The sequence below is a fragment of the Oryzias latipes genome, chromosome 13, assembly GCF_053564925.1.
Source record: "Oryzias latipes strain Hd-rR chromosome 13, Olatipes_Hd-rR_3.1".
NCBI classification, from domain to species: Eukaryota; Metazoa; Chordata; class Actinopteri; order Beloniformes; family Adrianichthyidae; genus Oryzias; species Oryzias latipes.
In genome coordinates, this window is record NC_136249.1 from 22,465,001 (window position 1) to 22,484,035 (window position 19,035).

General features: G+C 41.9%; 2 protein-coding genes across 3 annotated transcripts in view; both read right to left on the reverse strand.

The window, feature by feature from the left end:
• Nucleotides 1-3,663, reverse strand: part of znf296 (zinc finger protein 296) — a 10,212-nt gene extending 6,549 nt beyond the window's left edge. Inside the window, exons 1-2 of the mRNA XM_023961863.2 lie at nt 3,113-3,663; nt 998-1,366 (exon numbers count right to left, since the gene is read on the reverse strand). Of these exons, the coding sequence (XP_023817631.1) occupies nt 998-1,366; nt 3,113-3,164 (421 nt within the window). The 5' untranslated portion in view covers nt 3,165-3,663. The remainder of the gene's footprint in view (nt 1-997; nt 1,367-3,112) is intronic.
• A 235-nt stretch (nt 3,664-3,898) lies between these two features.
• clasrp (CLK4-associating serine/arginine rich protein) lies at nt 3,899-18,130 on the reverse strand. 2 transcript variants are annotated; one of them, XR_909840.2, is made up of 21 exons: nt 17,930-18,130; nt 16,211-16,350; nt 15,893-15,990; nt 15,712-15,813; nt 14,321-14,400; nt 14,074-14,158; nt 13,841-13,977; nt 13,234-13,330; nt 12,856-12,934; nt 11,120-11,193; nt 10,990-11,031; nt 10,702-10,890; nt 10,119-10,409; nt 9,825-10,040; nt 8,326-8,369; nt 6,471-6,531; nt 6,236-6,294; nt 6,108-6,154; nt 5,950-6,035; nt 5,757-5,781; nt 3,899-4,515 (listed from the first exon to the last, which is right to left on the reverse strand). XR_909840.2 is itself a non-coding variant. In XM_004075383.4 (21 exons), exons 2-21 carry the CDS (start codon nt 16,307-16,309, stop codon nt 4,455-4,457), a joined length of 1,968 nt encoding a protein of 655 aa, XP_004075431.1. In that variant the 5' UTR covers nt 16,310-16,350; nt 17,930-18,130; the 3' UTR covers nt 3,899-4,454. The 2 variants fall into 2 exon arrangements, 1 of the variants encoding a protein (XP_004075431.1); XM_004075383.4 differs by having other exon boundaries at nt 8,330-8,369.
• Nucleotides 18,131-19,035: the final 905 nt, after the last annotated feature.

Below are 19,035 nucleotides of genomic sequence, written 5' to 3' on the forward strand. Positions count from 1 at the left end.
GCATGAGATCAGATGCAGAATAGGGGGGGGGGGGGGGGGGAAATAGAAAATAAGTCAGGCCGTGGACAAACGGAAATGGTGCGAGCACGTCCCTCGAGCGTGCACAAAGGAAGGAACTGCTAACGTATGTGTGCATGGCGAAGAGTTTCACTGGGGGCACTTGTACCTGCCACAAACGTGTGGCAGGATGCTGTGTCCATCTGCATCTGTTTCTCAGGCTCCAGCCCCCTTTCTTAGTTTAGAACTTCAAAACCATTTTTCCTCCTCAGAGGATCCTTTCCTTCACTGTCATAGATATGTATCCATTCACTTCTTCTTATAATCTTCACAGAAAAAAATAAACTTAAAGGTAAAGATTTTGCCACAGGATGGAGAGAGTGCAAAAACACGGGGAAGATGAGGTGAAGGGAGAAGAAAAAAGCAGGAGGAGAGTCCCAGGAGCTCAGGTGGCTCAGCCCTGGGCAGAACAGCGGGAAATGGCTGAGGAGCTGCGCCTGATGCAACACTCTTCATTTTCGTGTCATGACGGCGAAGAGAGCTGCAATGGCATTCTGGCATTCACTCTGACCGCTTCAGACAACAGAGCAACCTGTTCTAGGAATCAAACTGGAACAAGGTGGAGTTTGTGGGCCGTGGCTCCAGTTTCTGCTGTCCAGGCCGCAGGAGGTGGCAGGCAGGAGGAAACATGTTTACCTGGCCACTCCACCTCAGAGACTGACAGCGAGGGAGTTCGGAGAGAGCTCAGGTGCTCAACCGGGGGCCCTTGGGGACCCTCCGTGCCTTTCGAATGTTCCTGACGCCTATCCTTTCCACACAATTAGCCTGCGCGTAACTAACGCACGCAGGTCTGCTAATGGCAACGGCTAGTTAATGAGCTGGACTCGAGAGGGAGGAGGAGCGCTCGCAAAATCAAGAGAAAAGAAAAATAAAACAATTAAAAAAATAGAGTCCCTAATTAGCAACCTGCCACCTTCTTCAGCATCGTCCACGCTCTTACCTGATTTGTCGGGTTCTGTCTTCACACTCATGCCAAGCTCCTCCCCCCAGGCTTGGTTCCTGGCTGTTCCTCTCCGCAGCTCAATGAAGCCGGCAAGGGTGGGCCCCGGCCCACTCTTGCCGGTGTGCTGGTGCCTGGCTCGGCTGGCGGGTGAGGGTGGGGTGGCGCTGATGCCCGTGGCTTGGCTTCTGGAGCCGCAGCCGCCCTGCTTGTGCTGGATGAACGCCAGAATGTGGGCCAGTGGGAAGGCCTTGTTGCACTGGCCACAGGTGAGGAGGTCGCGACCTTCGTCAGGGGCGTGCATCGGCGGAGGAGCATGACTGTGGGGATCACCTGATGAGTGTGAGCCATCCTCAAAAACAGTGGTGTCTGGGGCAAGAAAGATATAAACTGTTAACAGATCAGATGACTTTATAGCAAATCCTGCCTCAAATAGAATTTTTTAAAATTTTTATTTGCTTTAGTTGAGAGTAGAATGACCAATTATAGGGTTTAAGACAAACAGTGTTTGAATATATAACATATAAAACCATCTTTGCACAGTAAATGGATGAAAAAAAAAATCCCCACAACAGTAATACAGTTACTACTTTGTTAGACAACACTTGAAAAATGTCATTCTTTTTGAGACTTTGATTTTGGTGCTTAAATCTTTTTGGTGAAAACTGCAAAGGTGCTGAAGTTCACAGGAAGAGTCCCTCTCAAATCAGAAGTAGACAGTTGGTTTTCAGTTCATGTGGACATCTGCATGGAGGTGCAGTGTTGACCTAAAAGACAACAGCCAACAGGCACAGGGATTGAAAGTGCTAGTTTCAGTCAACGAGGCCAATATGCTCAGTCAACAGTGACCACTTCCTTTAACCGGTTACAGATCTGCCGGCTCTGGGTGCAGACAGGGGAGCCCATGGTCCACCTCCAGTAGAAACCTGCGTGTCCTGTTCAAGCGACCCACTGCAGCATGAGTGCAGGAATGACTGCACCACTGTCCCGAGATCACAGTCGAGACTTGCACCTTTTCACTCAAAGGGAAATGTTGCCTTACAAGCCACAGGCAGCGGGAGTTTCTCAACAGGAAGTGGATTGCAGTAAAAGAGAAAACAAGTGACTGAAGGTGTTCAAGATAAGAGGAGACCTGCTGTTGAACATGTGCTGCATCAGATTTAACATAAACGCAACTTGATCATTCTTATGTGGCTTATATGCAGCCTCTAATTGCAAGCAGTGATACCGCGAAATGGCAGGTAGGAGGAGGAGGCAGAGAAGGAGGGATGCGTGAGTGTGGAGAGGGTCAGGAGTGTGTTGCTCAAGGGCTACACCTTGACGCCTGTGCAGGATCCACCTGCCCAGGCTGTGCAGGCCGCACACAGGACAGGTACAGACAGTACAGTCTGAAGTCGGATCTCGCCAGTTGTTACTCAAAAATGTCACCTTTCCTGTTTCAGGGGCGCGCTGTTTGTGCAGACTTGCAAGGCGCGGTTAGGCACGCGCGCGAGCGCACACACGCACACAACACAGTGTTGAGTCAGGGCCTGTGGTCACAGCAGACATGCACCACTGGGCTCTTCAGTGGAGAACTGTATAAAAAAAAAATGCCGCGCAACTTTCTGTACCCGTTTTCTGTCGGAGCTGCTCTCCATGATATAATACATCAACAGAAGCGACGTTTGTTTGGATGCAGGAGGAATTTCACCCCCCAGTTAGGGATTTATCTCCTTTAAAGTCCACTCATACTTATGAGACGCCACAGGAGCAGGACCCAAAAGTCCCAAAGGTTTGAAGAGTAAAAGCACCGACAGAGAAACTTGATCCATCCTGGATGGCTTCATGATCCTCGTGTTTGGACCTGCAGCCGCTGAGGCCAGTAAACCGGTCCTCCCTCTGCGCTCATCAGGACACCAGCAGCTCCTCTTCAAATATTTGTTTGTGAAGTCCTCACACCGGATCAGAGAAAGATCCACGCAAACCTAGTACTTCGCCTTGGAAGATATGTATTTTTTTAAAATCTACGTGTCTATTTAAAGCCCACGATGAAGAACCACGCGCAAAACAAACAAACAAGTAAAACAAAACAGCCCCCCAGCGTGTTTTCTCCCGGCGTGTCCATGCGCCGCTTACCTTGAATTGCGCTCAGGTGCTGCGGTCTGCTTCCAAGTTTGCGCCTGGACATCGCGTCGTGCGTTTGGCACCGTTGGGTCCAGAACCCCAAAACAGACCCGGTCCAGCTCTTCCTCCTCCGTGAAGCGGTCCGAAAGCTGAGCACCGGGGACGGACTGATAAGACTTGCTGGCCTTCGCCAGGACTCGCTCTGCGCAGAGAAGGCAGCGTTCAAGTTCACGCTTCTTCCCCCGCAGCGAGCGGAGGGCAAAAGGGGGCATGGGCGACTGAGAGCACCGCCCGCGCCAACCACCCAGACTCCGCCCCCTTTTAGGTAAAACACTTGCTTCTGCCACTTATAGTTGATGCACGGGGGGAGGGGGGGGTCTGCAACTGTCCGCCTCTTTTTTTTCTGTGATGTTGAAAATCACCTAGTTCCCCCTCCACACCTCAGAGGAACTACCGCTCCGCTTTTTCCACAGGTGTCTCGACAACAACCGGAACCAGGGTGACATTCATTTCTGCTTTTCTCGCTGACCAGATGCGGCTCTTGTTTAAGTATGAGGCCACATACTTCAGCAGCGAGAAGCAGAAAACTCCCGCGAGCCGCTTGACTTTACGAGCGCTCCCAGAGCAAGAGGCGCCAAATGAGCGCAGAGGGTTTGTCGCCACCCAATGGTGGAAATAAGGTACTGAAACTCTGGAAACCTGTCAGCTCGAGCAACCATTTACAAAATGACTTAAAAACTGTTTTGAGGGCATTATATTATTATTATACATTGAATAATTAACGAAAGACCAGCTTCATAATTTCAAATCAACTTTTATTTGTCAATCGTTATTGTACATTGACATTAGTGAGAACAAAAGTTCTTTCTTTGTAAACCAGCTGAGGACAGAGTACAAAACTCACTCTAAACAGTTCCATTATGACACACATATGACCGGTTAAAAGGGGGTTTAGCTCTTGTTGCTGAAATGCAAAAGTGTCATCATGTCAGTAAATAACCAGGCAAATCTTTTCTGTATTGTTTGAACAGAAGAAATGTTTTCAAGGGAAGTATGCAGAAGAAAAATCAAGCAAGCATGAATGGGGTGGAGAAAGTGAGAAGTCTTTGCAAGATCAAGCAAAATGTGAAGAGGGGGAGAAGCTTCACTAAGGCCACAAAACTGTAATCAATGGATCTAATGAATCACAGCTAAGTGTTTATGCTTTGTAAATGTAATTTCAGGTGTCCGTCTTCCATTTTTCAATTTATTGATGAGACACAGTCACTGATTTTCCATGCAATAGGCTGCTGCTTGAACAGGATATTAGGGACTGCAGGTTCCATCGGATGAGCTGCTTTTTCCACCAAGTGTTTCAGTATCTGTAATATGGACTTCGTGACCGAGACCGAGACTGAGATCGTGACCTTGACCTCCTGAGGGAAAAAAATTGGAAAAGGGAAAAAAAGAAAAAAATCACTCTACAATATGCATGAAATAATGGTCATAAAATGTATAAAGACAAACTATATTGATGAATTGGAGACTGAATTATTACAATAAACTCTTGACATCTGGTATTACAAACTGGAAAACAAAACCGATCAGAAAAAAGTCAGAAATTCCAATTGGACTTAAAGTATGCAAGCCTATCATAATTTGAACCTATCTAACTTTTAAACCTTTTTTAAAGCAGTTGCTCCTTTAGAATTACCATTAAAGGGCCTATAGCATCCAATGGTGGATGTGGACATTGTGCATATAAAATTAAAGCTTTTTGCCGATCACCGCTAACTCCGTGGAGAAAGTGCGCGTTAGTCTGGGGGTGGAGCTGGCAGTGCAGACTCTTCCTGGAAGGGGCGGTTCTTCACCGGTCTATGTCACAATGTGAGAACCCGCTTGTTCGTGGATATTGGGAGGGGCTGGTGCTCAGAGTGCAGGTTTTTAGATGGGTGAACGGATCAAAATACCACTTTGGGGTTACTTATAGGGAGGAATATACTATATAATACACTTTCAAGCTCAAAAAGTTTAATTATGCATGTGTATAGGGTCTTTAAAGGATCGATTCCATTTGATTTGTCTATTTTCAACTCATCCCCAGGATGCATTGTATTAACTTCCTTCTGCATAAAAAACTTTTGGGATGTAATAAGATTGAGAGCATGAATCGGCAGCAGCTGTTTTAACATTTTGCTGGTTACCCGTCTTACCTGTAAAAGTGCTGGATTTTTGTCAAGAGCTTTGCTTTATTGCTATTTGAGTGTAAGTTTATTCTTATTCTGTGCTCCGCTTGACTTAAACTTTCAGATAGTTGGAAAAAACACTGATTTGTTGGCATCTACTTTAAAGCTGGATGAATTGGATGCATTACTACTGACGAGTGGCGGCAAATTTGTCATAAATTGAAAAGTTCACACTCAAGAGGGATTTCAACCACAGGCAAGATGCAAATTAAGGAGTAAAGTTTCAGGAACAAATAAGGATTTGGCCTTTTTTTTTGTCCAAGAATATTTCTCTCGCACGCCAAGGCCAACCTGTGTGAGGGGAAGGTATGCAGCTCAAGCATATCTTGAGGCACTTCTTCTGGGACGCAGTGCATCGACATATATAGAGGAAAATGCAAACGCTCAGCGTTTTTTTGGAACCGTGTAGATTCTTGTGGTTTCTCACATACCTTCTGTGTGAGTTGTGCTCTCGACCTGAGGGACAGAAGATGGACTAAGAGTGAAACAAAATATACGACTAAACAAAGCTCGATAAAAAGCAGAAATCAAACCAATGAAATGTAGACATTTTTATATTTTAATCTACAAAAGCAAGTCTTCAAACTAAAGGTCCAAACAGGTGTTGAGAAATTTCAGCCTTACCATATTTGGAAGGAGACGGCGAGCTGCTCTGCCGCCCGTACTGTCTTTCCCATTCGTCCCTTTCTTTCTCACGGCGCTCGCGTTCCCTGAATGTAGAGTCGCTGGGTCAGACATTGCAAAACACAATCGAAACAAGCCAGCACAACGCGCGGCCTTACTTCATGCGTATCTTGCGTGCCATGGCTCGCAGCTCTCCTTCTCGCTCCTGTAAAACAAACAGCGCCAATGAAGAGAAATGCAGGACTTTGGAAAGGTGCTTCTGGATTTGATTCAGAGGAAAACAAACCTGTCGCTTGTGTTCCTGCTGCTGGATCTTCTCCTGAGCAGCCTTCTTATCCGCCTTGGCTGCAAAGTGGGAGGAAGAAACAAACAAACAGCAAAGATGTGAAACTCAGACAAAAGGAGCTTTCATCTTCTGCAATCGAACATTTCATCACTTTTACGCGACCAAATGCTTCTTTTCAAAAGATGTGACTTTTTCTAACTTGTGCAACTGTTGGACAGGAATTAGCTGCACTCACATTGCTTGTTGAGCGCTTTCTGCATTCGTAGCTTGAGCTTCTCCTGAGGGGTCAGCTTGGGCTGCAATCAGGACAACAATGTTAGGACGACATTTCACAGCCCAACACAAGTGTTCGTGTGTGTTTGTGCCATTTTACAAATTCGATACCCTCGTCTTTACGGACAGTAACTGGTGGAGATGATAAAAAATAAATAAGTGAAAGAACAAAGTGAATACTGTTTGTTGAGTCAACACACAGGCTGCAAGTGGACGGACAAACTTGCAGCTGCTGCGGGACACTTTAAGACAGGATCCAGTCACATGAACCTCCACACAATGTGCGGGCTCACATAATACTGTCAGAGGTAACAGTGAGCAGCACGGTGGAGGAGCGAGAGCTGGTCAAAATGAAACAGGAGCAAGTTCAGGTCCAGCAAGTTTCGGAAAGTTCAGAAAGAGCCGGTGGCGTTTTGTCACAGACACGCCCAGCGATGGTCTGTTCAGACCCGGCCAGGCAAGAAAAACTGCAGGTCACAACACTGCAGGTACGCTCGAAGCACGCAAGTTCCTGGATGTGTGCAACCCGTTTTTCTTTGGAAGTGAAGTGAGAATAACAAGCACCAAGCAGGCAAGGAAACAGTTGAAGCTGTTCAACAATCTGGACCCAAATACCAACAATTGAGTTCCTTTGATCAAGAGCTTTTTCGACACACTCTTTAAGCTTTTTTATATTTTTGAGAGTCAAGTAAAAATCCTAAATCTTTACATTTTACTATCCAATAAGTCATAACAGAACTGCTGCTTGTAGCAACAAGTCCGAATGCCTCTCTGAAGTACCCTTCAGGGACGGATCTAACTTTGGTCTACAGAAAAGAAGAAAAAAAAAGATCCCGATTTATCAAAACCAAAACGCAAACCATTTGCTTTGAAGAGCAACAATTTCTATTCTTTAAAGTTTGAATTTAAGTTTTCAAGTGTTGCTATTTGAATACTGCATCCATGGAGGCACTAAACAGAAAAGTGGCTCTTTTTATAGTTGTGTCCTACTTAAACTGAGTCACATGACCTAATAAATGGTCGTTTCCTCTATGCTGTGATGAGCAACATACTCATCAATCTGAAGGCATTGATTTTTGCTAACTTCATCCTGTTGAATTGGCGTGTTTGAGCAGGTTTTACAAATGACTGCCTTTCAGGACGTCATGTCCACTCTTAACAGGGGGGTGCTTGTTCTGGTACATGGGTGTGTTCAGAGCAGAGGTTACGTCCTGAAATGTGATAACATGACACTGCCTTGTGAGTGCTTAAGTATCTGCTGTTAGCGTACACCTGTACCTCTGAGACACCGTCCTGCAGCGCCGCTGACCCTCCTCACAACAGAAATGAACTTCTCTGATGGTCAACATACCTGCATATCCTCACCTAGTCCAGTTTTGATTCATTAATGCAGACTCCTAGAAAATCCAGTAAGCTACGTTCATATTACCACATTTTGCTAAAATCATTGTTATGAGTTTTTGCTGAAGGTGAAGCTTTAAAGTCGTTTGTGAATCTACACTAGGGCTTCAAGATCTAAAGCACATAAATAGCAAACAAACATTCATCAACACAATAAAAACAGGCTTCAAGAAGGAGCTAAATGCACATTCATGCAGAAAAGTGGGAGCCTTAAAGTTCTCATTAGTCACTTCACAAATAAATAGTCACTTTATGTCCATTTTGTGGGAGAGAGAGAGAGAAAAAAAAGGCAATCGTTTTGTCTTTGTGGAAAACAATGGCTAAATTCATTCCAGTTTGATGGAAAACCATGTCAGCCTGTCAGGGATGTGGAGGCGTAGGCTTTAACAAGAAACCCAGATAGATCAAATTCTTACTGACTTTGGCAGCTCCCGTCTCTTTACCACCCGGAGTGTCAGGCCTAAAAAAAACAAGGAAAATAATGCATCAGGCCAAAATGATGACTTCTGCTACATCATTAAAGAAGCTCTTCAACCCCTTGACGCATACTGATACAAATATGTATCAAACCACTTGGTCTACAAAAGTACCTTAAAGACCCACTTTGATGAAAATCGTGGGTTTGGTGTTTTTAACATATTCTAGAGGCATTTTTCTAATGATGAAGGACATGTATAAAGAAATTTAAGTTCATTTGAGTTTTTTTTTTTTTTTACAAATCATGAATCAGGAGCAGCAGAAATGTCGTTGGAAAAAGCTTGTAGTTGTTCCATAGACGCTACAATCGGTGGGCCACAAGCTCTCTGCTCCATTCTGATGCATCCACTTGTAGACAAATAGATCAATGAATGTCTTTGTTTTCTTCGTCTAAAATGGTATTTGGATTGACTGGATAGCTCTGATTTTGCTCGCCATTTTTGTTGTACTGGAAATGTTAGCTTGGGGTTGGGAGGGGCTGTAAGCTAGTGGGAGAGCACGTAAACAGATGGATGATGGGAAGGGGCGGGCTTACTCTATGTCAACAGTCCACAACTCAGTGGCAAATTTCTAATGAACTACTGGTGCTCTGCAGAAACTATGACAGGTTTTTTTTTTTTTTTTTTTTGGCTAACAACGGCATAATCATAATGAAAAATCCACTGGGAACATTTTGACAAAGATGAAAAAACATGTTTGAGTGGGCCTACATTGCAGCATCTACTTGAAAGCAAAACCACAAGTGATTTTTTTTTTAAATAGCTGGAAATTAATTCAAAGGGTTAAAACATTCACATTTAGTTGAAGTTTAAACTTTATTTAAATGAAGTATATTAATGTAGAAGCTACGTGAAGTCGATATTCAAGGATTTTCTGACTCTAGCAACACTTTGTTATTTTCAAGCCACAAAGACGTGCAAACAGTCAAGCTTACTTTAAAAACATGAGGCTCTGGAGGTAAAAAAAAAAATCAATAACTAAGAGGTGAAAGCTCATTAAAATTCTGTTTTTTGTCTTAAGTTTTTTTCTATCTAAAAGTTTTATTTTGTAAGATTTTCTAACTGCAGCCAGATGAAATTTCTGGTAATAGAGAATACATGGCTCAATAAAACTAAGGGGAAACTCTTAAATAATAGACGCATCAACTTAGAATATTAGGTAGCAGAAAGGGTTTGTAGATTAGTTGTAATAGTTTACGAGTTACAATACATTAAAGATAAGTGAGACTAAAATAGCATAAAAAGCATGCATTTCTTTAACATGAATGTACAGAAGGAAAAGTGCGGAAGAGTCTGCTTGTTAAACCCAAACAAAAGTGACTTATTTTTCAAAGTAAATGAGTCAGATCAGCTGATCTTCTCACTACCAGCTCTTCACATCATTTAGGAGCGTGGTAAACGTGTAAAAAACACCCCCAGCGGATTTCACGTCCTCTTACTTTCTCAGTTTGTCAGAGACAGCAGTGGCAGCAGGCTGGGATACTCTGTGAGCAGGGGAGGGGCTGTGGGCTGGTCGGGTGGGAGACTGAGAGGGGCTGCAGCTGCGACTGCGACTATGACTGCGACTTTGATTGCGACTATCTCCACGGCGATATCCTCTACTGCTCTGGCCCCCTCGGCGTGAGCTGCTTCTCCGCCGTGAGCTGGATCGAGATCTGGCAGAAGACACAGGAATCTTAATGCAATTTTGTTAGAACAGAAGATTTTAATGAATATTTAGTCATATATCCAACCTGGTTCGTCTGCGTGCCGAGTATCGTCTCCTGTCCCTATCCCGGTCCCGGTTCCTGTCATTGGACCGGGATCTCGTTCGGTCACGTCTCCTATAGGAGCCGTTGCCCCCTCTGCCTCTCGAGTAAGATCTGGAACGCCGTCTCGACCGCGAGCGACTCCGGGAGCGACGCCCATCCCTTCTCCCACGCCCTCGTCTGGCTCGACGTGAACGAGAAGATGAGCAAGATGAGGACCGAGATGATGAGCGGGAGGAGGAGGAAGGGGAACGACTGGAGGATGACTTTCGCCTCCTAAACAAACAGACAAAAAGTCTTTAGTAAAGATACCAGCTTAAAACCTAGCCTTAGCCTTTTTTTTGCTACAGTATTTAGTAGTGATACTTGCACTGCCACATGTGACATCAACTGAGCGTCAGCTACACACACTTTCTTTGCATATTTCATTACAAGCACAGGCTCTTCAGCAGAAGTTTCCTCACTTATCACCTCTTCAACCACAAAACTCCACCAGTATTCTTGATGCACCAAAGCTGTGGTCATATCAATGATTAGAAAACAACCAAGAGGAGGGAAAGTTACCGACCGGGAGCCCCTGTTATGACCTGCAGAGTGCTGCAAGCTGGAGGGGGCGTGGCCAGAGTGAGAGGTGGCAGTTTGAGCCGCCGCAGCAGCTTCATCATCGCTGCCTCCAAAGCTGGTGATGAAGGTGATCTTCTCTGGACCAGGGGTACGAGAACGTGACCGGGACTCAGAGCTGGACTCGGACTCTGGGCTGACCAGAAAATGGACATACGTGCTCAGGTTTACACACAACTAGAGAGTAAAAGAAAATAAAAGGAGGAAATAGCCAAACCTTTAGGTCACCACTCACCGTTTGTATGGATCATATGTTGGACTGTCTCTTCTGGCATAACTGAAATGTGAAAAAGTAAAAACAAAGGTGTCATTGTACAGTTTACATGAAAAAGGGAAACATCAAAACGGAACACCAGCTAACTTACCTCGGTGGGCTAATCTGTCTACCTTTCAGGCGTTTCTCTCTAAACTCTCTCCTCTGTCTGCGAGAGCGACGTCCCTGAAGAGGAAGAAGAAAATAATGTAAACACAAAACCACAAACGAGCACAATTTGACATTGAGGCTGCAACACTTTGTTACCATAATGTCGATATTTGTCAAAACAAATGTATAAATCTGATGTGTCATAATGCATAAACTTGTTATGCAAATGCTGTATTAGAAGTTGGATTTGGTTTTCTCTGTGCTCCTTTTCCTCACAATCGTCTGCTCCATCTTCCTGTTACTGTCAATATATTGAATTGCCCACACCAGGTTGATAAAAGAAGGGAATTAGGGGTGAAAAGCATCACAAAACTCACAGTTTGGATCGTGTCAAACTTTTAGAGTCACGGTTCGGATCACTTTTTCGGATCAGTAAAAAGGACAAAGACTAGGATAAAAGTTAATTTAATTTTTGAAAAGCTTCAAACCATATGTATTTTATAAATCACATGTTTAGTACTTTAAAACACACGAACATATAGATAACATTAAACCATTTGCCCATTGAGGCCTGTTTATAAAAAAAAATACAAATTTAGCTCTGAACTCAAGATACTAATTTTTTTTTAGATATATATGGACAGTAAAGTCTTCAAACTGGGTCACAGAGACATGAAAATACCGCTGAAGGCGGACGTTGTTCACAAGTCTCTGAATGCCGTCTTGTATGCGGGAATGGAGATGTGATTACAGACAACTTTGTAGAGCTCTTCAAAATAAACAAACTGGATCCCTCAACTCTTTCCGTGTCTTTTGGAATGAGGGTAAGAAAAGCTTTTGATGGTAGCTCCTCCCACAGGCAGCAGGACCATCAGGTTTATTAAACCTCTTTAGGACAAGTGGCAAGTAGTGACTTTGACGCATGTCATCAAAAATGCGGTGGACGTGAATTTGACAAGCTAATTGCGTTCAGTGAAATGATGCATGGGAAGTGGGGGCAATCCGTGGCACACGTGTGTGCCGAACCGTGACTAGTCACCCTAATGGGAATACTCTCTGTACGCAACTTTGAGCTCTATGACTGTTGATCATGAAGATTTAAGAATCTGTAGTAAGTTAAACTGTCGCTATACGGCATTACCTCTTCATTTAGTTATGTAAATGTGAGAAAACATCTGAAACTTCATGCATTAGCTTTCTTAGAAACGCAGCAAATTTGCATTTCTAAGGACCACACACACACTCATATTCAAAGACAAATGCCTATAAGAATGTGAAGCAAAAATAAACATGAATATAGAATAAATACTGAGTGTTTGTTCTATGTGATTATCCTCTGTTTTCTTTAGCCAGTTATTTCAACATGTGGAAGACGTGCTCAAAACGCATAAAGAAATGAGGCTTTCTGATATTTTTCTGACCTGAATCCTGTGAAATAAATGTTAGAAGACACCTAGACCTTGCACTAATCTCTCCACACACACACATACTATAAAACCTTTTAGATAAAACCAAGGAACAAAACAAATTTAAATTGAGAAAAATGAAACGCAAACTCTTGGATCTGGTTTTTATGCAAAGCTTGAGTTAAAAAAAGAAACTAAAAATCTAAACCAGATATTTTTTCCTGATGCATCATATAAACTGATGTAGTTTGATGAATCGCAACTGAAAGTGAAGATATAATCAGCAGATTGGTGGTTTGGCTGCAGCCCCAGCTGAGATGAGGATTCTTACCGAGTACATGGCCTTCTCTGCCTCCAGGGCTTTGGCGTGTTTGATAGCCTCCACTTCCTCCTTGTCTTTCTTTAACATCCTTTTGAAATATCCAGTGTTTACATTACACATATAAATAAATCTGTCATCACAACTTAAAGAAACATTAGTGTGTATCAAACATTTTTAGCTGGCAATGCCTGCTGCAAATATGCAGTCATTTATTAATAGCACTTGGAGATTTTTAAAATTACTTTGCTCAATTCAGCAATGGTTTCAACAAACTGCACTGAATGTTTTGCCAAACTTCATTCGGTTCTTTTAAAATGATATTTCTGTCAAACAAATATACGGAGCAGCAGAGCTGCTTTTGTTCCAAAAATGTCGGCTTCGTGTTACCTGACAAAGTCGCCGTCAGCCATTCCGTACGAAGTTGCCATTTTGCTTAGGTCAGCTAGCTGCTCCTGGTTCAGCTCATCAACATCCACCTCCACATCTGGGCAATGACGGCAAATAGTTTTTAGCAAAACGCTCAAGCTCATCTTTAACATACTATATGCATTTAGGAAATTTCTTTGGAAATCGCAATAAAACAGAAGCTAATTTAAACCAAAGGCAAACTGTGTGTGGCCTGTCATGTTGAGTTTATCACAAAGATACTCTGTAAACACATCAAAAAAATAAAAAACATACAAGTAAGTGATAGGCCGATACATTTTTTCTGGCCGATAGCCGAAATTTGACGATAGTTTACATGAAGATAATGATGATAAATAATAATAATAATAACCTCAAATGATTATATTACCGTTACATTTTTATTTGGTTTCCTAATATATTTTTCAAACCAGATTAAGATCCTTTAACTGCAAGAATTTGTTTTCACTGGTGCAAAGTTTTGAACCATTTTTTCCCTCTCTGACTATGAATGCTTTTTCATTTTGTTTTGTCTTCATTTCTGTTTTCTTCTGACTTGTTAAGTTCGTATTGTGTGTAACATGTTCACCGATGTCTGGGATGCCCTCGTCCTCCTCCGAGTCACTGTTCTCTGAGTTGTCCTCCTCTTTGTCTGAGTGCTGGTTGGGCTCTGGCACCGTGCTGTCTTCATACGTGTAACCAATAGTCACTCTTTTCTCCGCCAGTCTGGGGAAAAGTCAAAGAGTGTTTCTGAACACATGGCCAAATACTACTTCATGAAGAGAAAATGCCAAGAGACTGTGAACAAAGCACTTCACACACTTCTTCTTCTCCTCTTCGTTTGGTTTCGTCAGGCCTCCATAGAGCTCGTCCAGGTAGATCTGGTATAAACACTGCTCCTCTGAGACTATGAAAGAACAGCAGGGATTACAGAGCAGCACACAACAGCAAAGTATACCCACTGAGAGCCTGAGGCTTTATTTTAGTTTCACTATCACATGTGTAATGTGTCAACTTTAAGCATTTAATAATTGATCGCTTCATGTCTTTATTTAATAAAAGTACTCACTGCTGGCAAAGTCATTCTGTACCAAACCTCTGTAGCGCTCATAGTTGCACTTCCTCTCCTCCATCTCCTGCTCTGGGGTGCTGTGTGGGATGAAGAGCAGAAGGTTGTTGGTCACATAAAAACTCTTAACTCAGAGAGCAGACTTCTGTCAAGTAAAATGACATTTACAAGATCAAAATGAAAAGAGAAACTATTCAATAAGACAAATAATTACAAAATTGTAATAGTTTTATAAGGGTTACTGAGGTATAAAAGCAATTACTAAGTTAAAATGTGATTTTGGGGATGGGGGATGCTGGGGATGTAATGGGGCAAAACAAGGGAGACATGTTTGAGAAGCTAAAAAAAGAAACGTATAAATGCTCATTTGAATTCAACAATTTTGACATCTGATCGTTTTTAAATGCCTCAAATGTGTTGCTAGGAAAAAGAAAAGCTTTTTCTCCCACAGCTACAATTAGCAAAACATCCTAAATGTTTGTAGTAGGTTTAGGGGATGTCATCTGGACTTGGTTTAAAAACCAAGTCCAGATGACATCCCCTAAACCTACTACAATGGAACCAACCTGGATGAATAAGAGTCTTCATAGACATCCTAAATGTTTGAACATCCATGGTAAAAACTAGACCTTGCAACAGACTCATACTGTTTAGGGTGTACCCCACCCTCAGCAACAGTAGCTGGGTTGGCTACTGCAGTTCAGTGACAGTGACGCTACGTTCACACCGGGCTCAGGCGGCCACTGACAATGACAAGTCTATGTAAACAGCCGTAAATGCCCATTTTGGGTTTCTGCATTCAAAATCTCACATTGGCAAGTTGTTACAAACATTTTCAGGCTCTGCGTACAAAACGCGTTGAAAGTGAAGCCAGGTCAAACTTTGACCAATCCGGGACTTGGATTTGAATGGATGGTGTCCCTTTTAAATCACAGAAGTGCCAACTGTTAAAAAAAATTGATCATGGAGGAGAATTTAATATGCGGTTTGTGTCTGGGTAGATTTACATGACACCAAGTCTATCAAATTTTGGAATAGAGGTGTGAAAGAAAAAGTCTGGAGCAAAAATCCAGAGATTTTCACCACTTCGACATTTAACACCAATCCTCTTCAACAGTAGGTGGTGGACATGCGCTAGTAAACAGTAGAAAAAGAAAAATAAGAAGATGCCCCTCCCTACTGGTCCAGTGTGAACACCACTGCGTTCAAGAAACCGCAATTAGTGCGTTCCTGAACGCGAGTCAAGTGCCCAGTGTGTCCGTAATTTGAAATGGGAGTCAGCTGGTTCTGAAAATTGATGGATGGATAGTAAAAACTGAACTAAAACCAAAATATAAATCCCAGGTCACATACGACACTCAAAAAGGTCAGAAAGTGAGTTTTCAACTTACGATGTGCTCAGCAGAGGGGGGGTGTAGGTGGGGATGTAGTCCAAATGTGCCCGAACATCAAATCTGTCGATCATGTTGTTGGCATCTCCTTGCCATGGCATCCTTCAGAAAGATCATGATATAAACATCAACACCGCACTAAAAGCACTTTGTTTAAAGGAGACTGTCAGAAGCTTCTCACATGTTTGCAGGGCTTTCTGCAGCCAGCGCCACAGCAGGATCCAGGTGAATCTTGTAGGCTCTGCCATGAACCTGCAGAAACTGAGCTGGATCTTTTTTCTGCAAAGACGGGACAAACAGGAGCCCACTATGAATAAATGGTGTATCAAAGAATAAAGTGTACAATTGTTGCTTATAATTTAAATGTTTATTTATTTAATAAAACATGCAAGGAAACTCTAAATTTAGATCTACATTGAGATTATATGACATATTCACGTTGCCAAAGAGATGCATTGTTGAAGCAACAACATCATCTGTCAAATGTAAAACCTCTTACTATTTTCTCATAGTACTCTCGCCGGCGTTCACCACGGCGCTTATAGTCGACCATCATACCCCGAAGCTTGCGCTCATGTTTGCGGGCCTCTTGCCACATGACGGCACCGCTTGGGGTGGGGGCACGGCGGGGCACGGCTGCTGCACAGAGGACAACAACGAAGAAACGTGAAAAACTAGGACGAACAAACAAGCAGATGGAGCAGGAAAATAATTCAAGATCTCGCATTTCTATGAAGTGTATTTCCAGAAAACTACCTCTACTTACAGTAAACTGTGAAGGACTGTTCTAAAAAAAAATTCTCTTCCTACCAGCTTTTTGAAAAATCCTGTCATCACAAAAACGAAGGAATTCAGTTACCATGCAAGATGCAACCACAACCAACAAAAGACCGTGTTTGTCTTAAGTTGGGTCAGAGAGCTGGCTGCTCCCTAGGTGACTCCCTAAGGGCATCTTTACAAAAACAATATCATGCATTAGCTGTCTGAAGTGACACAGGAAGGTTTTTTATAGCTGTTAGACAAAACATTATTGAAGACTTATTTTTCTGCCAACCTGTTGGCTAAAAAAGGGAAAGTAAGGTCCTTTTTTTGGGAATAAAACTTTAAAATTGTTTGGGAAAAAAATGTAATAAATGAGTTACTATTAATAAATTACGCTATTGATGATATTTCAAATAACTTGGAATTTAATGCTGTATATTAGCATATATATATATATATATATATATATATATTAATGTGCATGTAGGATTTTACGTTAGCAGCATATTTTTCATCTGTTGATCTTTGTTTCTGTGTAAATCACATCTTTGGTTTCTGGATGCTTCAGCCCAAACCCTGTTTTTGGAGTGTTGATTATTGTTTAAGTAGCAAAAATGTTTAAAGACTCAAATAAACTTTAAATAAAAATGAAATCCTTTTTTTTTTTAAATAAATGTGCATAATCCAAGCAGATTACTTAGTCATCCCATTTATCCACTATGACATCCTACTACAGAAAATTCAAAACAGAGATTCCCAATCCTGGAAACCTTCACAGAGACCCAATCACTGTCCAATGAACACGTCTGGAGAGCATCAAGAAAACCACCGAACAGAGTCTAACCCAACGGAACTGGCCTCTGTTCTTTACCTAACATGGATTTAAAAGAGCAAAATACCATGATGATGAGATGAGTTGATTCTGAGGTTAACTGCCCTGTTGCTCCTATTTGAATATTGCTACGTGCTAAAGGCAACTATTTGTTCGCCTGTGCAAACAAATAGTTGCACTGGCGAAAACCATTCAGGATGTAATGGACTCCAGATCTCCAATTTACTGTTATTATTAATTATTGTTTTTTCTTTTTCTCGACAGGAGCTAAATCGTCTATAAGTCATGAGCTAACCTAGCTAGCAGACCAACATTCGTGATTCCAGCTGCTCTTTTAAAACCACTAGGTTTAAATTATTGCGTCAATTATTGTGCACCACTGGCATAAAGAATAAAGTGTAAAATATAGCACTTGGTAAAGTAAACAGCGAGTAAAATACACACACGCTGGCCTAATTCATTGCGCATGCAGCCCGGGCCCTCTGTAGTGTTAGCACTAAGACGCTAGTAGTATATCATGACAGTTACATGACTTGTCTAGGTTTCAACATCATACATAAACAAATATTGGCACACGGCTACAGAACACACCGCCTTATGAATAGACTGCGTCTCAAAACGTACCTGTTTTAAAAAAGCCACCAACACAAACTAAAGTTGTTTTCGGTTAGCTAACGGCTAATGCAACGCAGTAATCCAACACGCCTCTTTCTGATTCAGCAGTGCGGGTTGTAGTACCGCTTATGTCCACTAGGGGCGGTGCCGTGTAGTCGAGTGTAAAAGCACGAAAAGAACGTGAAAAATACAACTTCCAGATACCAGTGTCCTCTATACGATGGAGTTTTAGGGCCACGGTGAGGAAAAAACATTCTGGCCAACGTGGCGAGATTAAAGTCGTCATGTCGAGAAAAAACTCGACACAAAGTTTCGAGAAAAAACTCGTTTTATCGAGATTAAAGTCGAAATAAAGTTTCGAGATTAAAGTCGCAATGTTGCAAAAGTAAATAGTCTTTCTAACTGAACATCTTATTGAGAATTTAAATTTTACATCTTAAAGTTTTTAGTTGAATTTGGGTAACAGGAAGGTTCCGCTATTCATTTTTATTGGAACAAAAAAAACGACTATAATAAAACTTATTTTTGAAATATTTGGCTCTAGTTGTGTCGGGTGCATGTGTTGTTTAGGTTTACATGAAAAGTAATGTATAAATAAAGTGGGCTGATTGTTTGGTCAATTGATTGATTAAAAATAAGTGGAACATTTTACTCAATAAAGTTGAACATAAATTATTAAAGTTAAACGTGAATTTTCTGTTTTTGTGTATATTTTTGCCCACACTATAAATGTGTTGATATTGAAACTATTGATAAAAGAAATATATCACATATACGCGTCTTTTTAATCGCCTATACTGTGTGTTATTGATTTTCATCCTGCATAACTGTTCGTACATGACACTTGTTGATTCAACTCTGTCAGTACTCTTTATAACCACTAGATGTCTCTGTAAGACAGCTTAAACGTCAACACAGACAGCCAGATGCTTCCTTCAGTAAACGATTTGGTAATACCATAAAAAAATGAAAACCAAAGAGACTATTTCAATAAATGTAATTTTCGGGGGAAAAATCCTTCTTTTTTTAAATAAACTCTGTAGCTCATGGCTATACATAAGGTCTGTATGCATTAATATTTTTATTTCTCTCTCTTTCCCATTAACATTTACTTT

What these genes read in the sequence shown, in the direction of transcription:
- clasrp (XM_004075383.4), bottom strand. Translation starts at nt 16,309, where the DNA reads ATGTGGCAAGAGGCCCGCAAACATGAGCGCAAGCTTCGGGGTATGATG. An exon ending in GAGAGTACTATGAGAAAATA is followed by an intron (nt 15,991 to 16,210) that starts GTAAGAGGTTTT and finishes CCGTCTTTGCAG; the next exon opens with AAAAAAGATCCAGCTCAGTT. An exon ending in CCCCCTCTGCTGAGCACATC is followed by an intron (nt 14,401 to 15,711) that starts GTAAGTTGAAAA and finishes CATCCCACACAG; the next exon opens with CACCCCAGAGCAGGAGATGG.